Source organism: Chinchilla lanigera, unplaced genomic scaffold, assembly GCF_000276665.1.
Source record: "Chinchilla lanigera isolate Chin_1 unplaced genomic scaffold, ChiLan1.0 scaffold00067, whole genome shotgun sequence".
NCBI lineage: Eukaryota > Metazoa > Chordata > Mammalia > Rodentia > Chinchillidae > Chinchilla > Chinchilla lanigera.
The window spans coordinates 9,820,284-9,827,341 of record NW_004955468.1 but is presented as its reverse complement, the minus strand read 5'-3'; the positions used below and the strand labels follow the sequence as shown (position 1 = coordinate 9,827,341).

The 7,058-nt window shown below is 55.1% G+C and overlaps 1 protein-coding gene across 3 annotated transcripts in view; it reads right to left on the bottom strand.

Moving 5' to 3' along the window:
- Positions 1-6,693, bottom strand: part of Kirrel (kin of IRRE like (Drosophila)) — a 99,310-nt gene extending 92,617 nt beyond the window's left edge. For 2 of the 3 annotated variants that reach the window (XM_013522482.1, XM_013522483.1), the window contains exon 1: positions 6,483-6,693. In XM_013522482.1, the coding sequence (XP_013377936.1) occupies positions 6,483-6,594 (112 nt within the window). In that variant the 5' untranslated portion in view covers positions 6,595-6,693. Of the gene's footprint in view, positions 1-5,625; positions 5,932-6,482 lie in introns of those variants that run through there. The other variant, XM_005400135.2, reaches the window with a different exon arrangement.
- Positions 6,694-7,058: the final 365 nt, after the last annotated feature.

Genomic DNA, 7,058 nt, shown 5'->3' with positions numbered 1-7,058 from the left:
CAAGGTCCTGAGTTCGATTCCCGGTACCAAAAAAATAATAATAATAATAAGGAAAGAGTTGTACCATGTTGGACAATCTGTTTCACTTCTTTGGGTCTCTGTCTATCTGTAAAATGGGAATAATAATACCTGTCAACGGAATATTTGATTAGCTACATGAATATGTAAAACACCAAGCAAGCCCTGCACCAAAATGAATAAGCTTTCTCCCTCACTCGGTGAGAGTCCTTTCTCTCCCTGACTTCCAAGACTACCCCTAGATAGTCTTGGGTCAAGGACATCGAAGCTTGTTTATCCTTCTCCACTGAGGACCCACCACCATACCCTTTTCCAGATCAAAGCCCCCGCAGGAGAGGGGCCAGTCAACTTGCCAGCAGCCCCAGGAAGAAACCTGAAAGGAACTGGTAGGTCAGCAAGGGCCACAGCTCTCTCATCCCTAGACACATGGAAAGGAACTTCCCTACTCTCAGATGGAATCTGCTTCCCAAGATTAGGGGGCTGCAAGACCTTGGTTTCTAGCTCCCTTTCCAGCCCTACTTCCAACCTCTCCATCCCATTCTACTGCTGGGCAAGGCATTTAACCTCTCCAGGACTCCATTTTGTCATCTATTAATTGGAAAAATAACAACCTCCTGGCCTGTAGAATACTTTACAAAAAGAGATGGTACACACAACACTTGCTCACATCTGACAGAAATACACAGATTGGAAGTCAAAAAAAGTACTAAGATGGGTGAGGCTGAGGCAGTAGCGCAGTGGTATGGTGCTTGCCTAGGACAGGGGTGGCCCTGGTTCCATCTCCAACACCAAAAAAACAAAAACACAAGCCAAGTAACAATGACAAAAGCGGAAAAAGTAGAAGAAAAGAGACTGTGACGAACTCACATTCTGATAGGGGGCAGTATTCATGAGTCTACCCTCCACCGACTGAAACTTGTATGCGGACATCTAAGTTTTTCCTCCTAGCTGATCGATCATGAATCACCCAAGCATGGTAGAGAGGTAGAGGTGGGCCTGGCAGACCTGTGCCAAGAAGTAGAGAAACGGGCGGTGGGAACCAGGGTTAGAAGAGTGTCTGGGCCCCTTCTGACCTGCAGGAGTTGCCAGCATTGCAGGCTTTGTAGTGAGACATAAAAGGATTTGAATCTCGGGGCTAATACCCCAGGGATGGCCCTCTGCAAGCCACTTAAACTCTCAATTTTGGTTTTCTTATCAGTAAAATGGCAGTGGCATTAATTGGAAAAGCACACAGTAGGAATTTAGTAAAAGGTAATTTTGATGCTTCAGTACCAGAGCTGACCTCCTGTGACCACTTTGCGCTGCTCTAGGCCAGCAGGTCCCCAGGGCACAGGTGAAGCCATCCACGACCCTGGCCTCTGGTGCCAGGCCCCAGGGTGAAACGGCAGTGGAACCTGGAGCACCTTGCTTTAAGATTCTCCCTTGAGCCAGTCTGGAATGGCACAGGGCTGCTTCACAGTTTGTAATTCATGGACCTGTAAAGCCGTGTTTAATATTAGAAACAAACACAAGGCTGCAGACCTTATTTGCCAAGTAAAGTTCTCTAAAAAAAGTCATTTAGGACCACAGTCATATCAAAGAACAACAATTTAACACCAAAAAATGTAGGACAGAAATTCAAAATAAAGGATGGTTTTAAATATTTGGATGAGTTTACCTCTATGAGACAATTCCTTTTCCTCCTCGTTCTCATTCTGCCACAAACCAGGGAAATTCTGACCTAGGCCAGCACCCATCCCTGATGGCCCCGAGGACCTCTGGCAAAGGGGAAAGTGCAGGCTTTGGGCTCAAGTGGCTCCTAGAAGATGCGACGGACAAAAGACTTAACCTGTCTAAACCTCAGTTTCTCATCCATGAAACGGGGATACTTTCGGAACAGATCTCAGGGCATCGCTGTATAGATTAAATTAGCTAATGCTTATAAAGTAATTAGCACAAGTGCTCAATAAATGATCCGTATTATTTCCAGACTCTAAAATGCTGCCAGCGCAGGGCTAGCGTCCCTCCTTATTTCACACAAGAGACCCGGTTCTTTCTCACTCCGATGCCAAACTCCTGCACTTTGACCCCCCGCCACCGCAAGTCCCTTCCTCAGACCTTCTTAGAGGTCTCCGGTCCAAGGGGAAACTGTGTTTTCTCATGTGAGTCCACTATAACTGGCTTCTGGCCATGAGATTAAAAGCAGAGGCTGATTGAAGCCCAGGACCAAGAATGGGGGCGACTGGGGATAGAGAAATGAATGGTCAGACACAGTCATAACAGCATTTCCTGAGCACTTCTGTGTCCGCCGCTGTTCCTCATATTCTCCGTGGATTAACACATATATGGCCAACATAACTCTATGAAGGGTTACTGCTACCCTCGCTTCATAGATGCGAAAACTGAGGTACAGGGAGAACGCATACCTCACTCAAGCAAGTAGTGAAGGGGGATGTGAGCCTGTGATTTAATCCCCACTTAATACTACGGTCCTCCAACACCACAGCACTCTCACCAAATCAATCCACTGATCAGATATTTAAGGGGCACTTAGTTTAGGTACACTGGGCCAGAAACTACACGGTCTTCAGGACAAAAAGAGGTCGTAGAGGAGTTTGATTAGGGTACAAAGTTCTCTGGGCACGTGTGTGTGTGTGTGTGTGTGTGTGTGTGTGTGTGTGTGTGTGTGTCGGGGGGGCGGGTAATAAGGGCAGGCAGCCTCCTCTCCTTTACACCCCACCCTTGGCGAACCAAAGGCAGAGCCTGGACACTCAACCACCCAGCTTTGGTAAGGAGCGGAAGGTGGGAAAGGCCTACACGCCTCCTCCACTGGGAATGGGTGACTGAGACCCAGGGCTGTGTCTCCCAGTACTTCCTTCAGGTCTCCCTTTGTATGTAAGTGAGCAAGCAGAAGGTACAATTCAGTCAAGGTCAGGGAGGGGAACCCAGTGTCCTGCTTTCTGCCATTCTCCCCTGCCTCCGACCCAAGCTCAGTGCCCTGCTCTGGCAGAAGTGGGACATCTGGAGAGAGAGAGAGAGAAAGAGAGGGGGAGAGAGAGAGAGAGAGAGAGAGAGAGAGAGAGAGTGTGTGTGTGTGTGTGTGTGTGTGTGTGTGTGTGTGTGTGTAGCACGGGGAAGGGAGGGCAGATTCCCAACTACTCTCTCAGTCATGCTGTTCTCTGCCAGGATGTAGCTGTGTTTTGGGAGCTAAATACTGGGAATTTAGGAGGCCCCTGGGCCTCTTCCCTTTACCTCTTATTCCCCTCAAAGGCAGTGGCAGGAGTGCCAGAGGGAGCTCTGGGGGCTGGAGGGACAGATTTTTCTCCTACTCCCACAGCCACCCCCCTCTGGAGGCAGCTCCCGCCCCGAGCCGGCCTGTCATCCCACATTGCTCTGATTAGCTATAATCTTTCTTTTTCAATTTCTCCTCCCCGAGATGAGGGAGCGAGAAAATCTCCCAGAAAATGAATAAATATTTCAATTTTCGGCGCAATCAGTCTGAGGAGCCGGCGCATGATGGAAACGGGGGGAAGGATAATGGTTTTCATTTAGATAAGATACAGAAAATTATTTAGTGAAAAATGAAGATTGATGAAGCCCATTGAAATTCTTTAAAATGCAATTTTTATTTCTCAGCCTAGGCTGAATCTCCCCTTCCCAGCTCCTCTGTTCCCCCTCAATTTTGTTGCTTTCTCTGGCCACCTCCTCCCTTACCCCACAGAAGTAAGGAATGGGGGCCTTGACGAAGCTCCCCCCTCCTTCCCTCGTCACAGCCCCTGCTGAGCTTCCCCTGACACACCGTGGTGATTTCCTCTCCCTCTCTCTTGGCTGTGCTCTATCCAAACACTCTTGCACACTTTCACGAGGCCTCGGTTTCACCCATGTCGATGGCAAGGAAGTTGCACGCTCAGCGCTCCCTAGCCCCTCTGTCCCTTCCAAAGGGTGAAAGGCACATAGCACATTTCTCTCTGACCGTTTCTGTCCCGGATTCAATCCGCATGTCTCTCCTGTTTGCTAACTGCAGCTTTTGTTCCATGTTGCTGACATGTGAGGGTTGCAGGAGGGGCGACATCAGCCTGCCTCCCACACTACCAACACTGACCCACCACCCCTCCCCCTCCCCACTACCCTCCCTCTCTCTCCCTCTCCCCCTTCCCTTCCCCAGCAGCCCTGAGCGGAACAAAGTCAGAAGTTAAGTCATCTTCCCAACTTTCTGCCAAGCAGGGCCTGGCCTGCTTTGGGGCAGGCCTCCTTCATTCCGTCCACACCACCTCCCTCTCACACCACAGATGTGTGCCCTTCCCATATCCTAAGAGTGTCCCAGTAGGAAAGAGAAATCAAAAGCTGCCTGCCCCCATCAACTCAGTGTGGCTTTACCTTCAGAGCTGGGGAGAGGTCCAGAGAAACACCCCACCCCGAACACACACCCACAAACCGGCAAGGGAGTGGAGAGCAGGACAATGCCTGGGGCTCTACCATCCTAGCGGACTTCTCTCTTCCCAGACACCTCCCCCAAAAAAGCCCATCTCCTCCATTTTGTAGACTGTACATCTCCATAGGTATCTGCCTATGTGGATGTCTGTTCAAGTTTCTTTGTTTGCCCGGGGTTGGTGTGTGACGGAGTGTGTCTGTGTGTCCTTGTAAACGCTTGCTTGCATCCATGTCCTGTGTACATGACTTTGGAAGCTGGGGTGTGCAGACTGCGAGGGCACGTTCGGCTTGGGGGAGGAATGTGTCTTCCTGGGATGAGTCTGTTCTTTGTGTAGGTGTCTGTCTCCGCGTGGGGGACGTTTGTGGGTATGTCTATGTCTCAGTAGGTGAGCAGTCTATCTCCACGTCAATGACTGTTTTATGGTGTTTGTGTATCAATTTCTGTGTGTCAGTTTCATTTTTCTGGGAGTGGGAAGGAGGAGCTCAGCAGGATTAAATCTCCCTCGGAGTCAGACCCAGGAGACAGGAACCCACTCCCACAGACGCGGGCCGGGCTGGACCCCTGACCCCTCACGCATGCCCAGGACAGAGGAACGTCCTCAGCCCTATCTACTGCCCCACTCACTTCCCAGTCTCTCCCCGCCGGTTCCAAAAAAGCCCCAGACAGCAACACTTCCCGGCCCCACTTGGGTGCCAATCTCCCTTAAGCGCCCCTCCGTACCGGCGTGGCCTGCAGCTCTATTTAGAACTCCACTGCCCACCAGAGCCCGAACCGCGCCAGGACCCGGGAACCCTGTTCCTCCCGAGGGGGCAGTCCCGGCAGCTGGAGCTGGAGCGTGGCTCTCACTCCGGTCCCCCGGGGGCCCGGCTGAAGTTGGGGATCCCACGGCACATCTTCGGGAGAGCCTCGGTCTCTAGCTTTCCGCGCACCCCTGGCCAAATCTGAAGCCCCACTTTCTCCCCTTCGCGTGGTCCGGGGGGTTCGGATCTCCTCCTCAGAGGCTCCGGGAGAGACGTGGGGCGTCCGGGTCCCTCTTTCACTCCGACCCCGGCCCTGGCGGCCCGAGCGCTCTGCGCTCCCGCGCGGTCGGAGGAAAGTACTTGGGCAGAGGCGCGGCGAACTCCTCGTCCCCCGCGCAGTGTCTCCGCGCCCCCTGCCCGCACTCCGCACGGGCCAGAACCGAGCCCCCGCCTTACCTTGGGAGAAAGTGTCGGAGAGGGCGAGGATCCAGACGAGGAGGCTCAGCATGCTGCCGCCCGCGCCGGGCCCGAGTCGGCGGCGGGAGAGGAGGGAGCGCGCAGGGAGGGACCGGGCCCCCGCCCTGCACGCCCGCCCTGCACGCCCGCCCTGCACACTCGCCCTGCACACTCGCGCTCGCGCGCACAAACTCACTTCCCTCCTCCGCGCCCGCCGCGCTCTTCCCTCCCGGCCTCCTCCTCGGCCCGCCCCCTCCCCGGGCTTTATCTCCGGGGTCTCTTCCGTCTCGGCGCCGCTCCCTCCTCTCCCGCTCCCCTCCCGCCTTGCTCGCGCGCTCTCTCGCTCCCCCTGACGTCCACTCTCCCCCGACGGCGCCTCCCTCCCTCCTCCCCGCCTCCCTCCCCCTGCCCCCCGACGCGCGCGCACACTCGCGCCCCGCGCCGCCCGGAGAGCCGAGGAGGTGCCGAGGGCAAGGGAAGGGCCCCCCACCCACGCACCCACCCTGGGACGCACACCGCCTGGGCCGCGAGCGGTGGGTCCCCGCCGAGGACGCGCGGGGGTCGGCGGGCGGGGACACCACGACCCTCCCGCCCCGAGGACGCTTGCTGGATGGGGAAGGGTGTGAGTGCGTGTGTGCTTGGGTGTGAGTCTGGGAAGGGGGCGGGGAGTTAAAAAGCTTAAAGACCTCTTTAAAAAAAAAAATAACCCACACCAAGGTTATAACCCTAGATTCCCCCCACCCCCACCCCAAATTAAAAATTCCCAACTGGCTAGTGGATGGATATTGGAGGGGGAGGAACATTCATCCCTCTCCCCACCCACAAGACCCGGAGCTGGAGGAGCTTCTGGGACCTGCCTTGAGCCCCGGAGGGGGCCGCGGCCAGCCGCGATGGGGCCGGGCTAGGCGCCGGAGTCCTGAGCGGCCGCGAAGAGGCGCAATCCACTCTTCCCCTGTCCATCTCGGGCATCTCCCTTGCCAGGGACGCGCGGTTCGACGGCTTCGGAGGCCCAGGCCTCTCCTGCCTCCCGCTCCGAAGGCAGCCGGAGAGCGCGCAGCCGGGAGGATCTCTAAGCACGCAGGAGTTGGAGATCCTTTGGGGTCAGAGATGGAGGAACTGGGAAGGGAGGGGATTCCTGGTGAGTGTCCGGAGGGTACTCAGGGGGAGTCTTGACGGGCCCAGTGTGACAACCAGCTCCTGCCCTAACCCCTCACCAGACCCTGTCCCTCGGGCTGTTCTGGATGCCCGGAGGCCTGGGTCCTGGGGGATGAAGCGAGGGAAAATAACAGTTAACGGGATTTACCCAATTTTACCGTAAGGCTGGTCTAGAGAGGTCTCCGCCCCCCCACCCCACCCCACCGTCCCCCAGATTTTAGGTCTCCTGGGTTCCTAAGACTCCCCGCCAAGATTTCTTCATTTCGACCCAGAGCCGA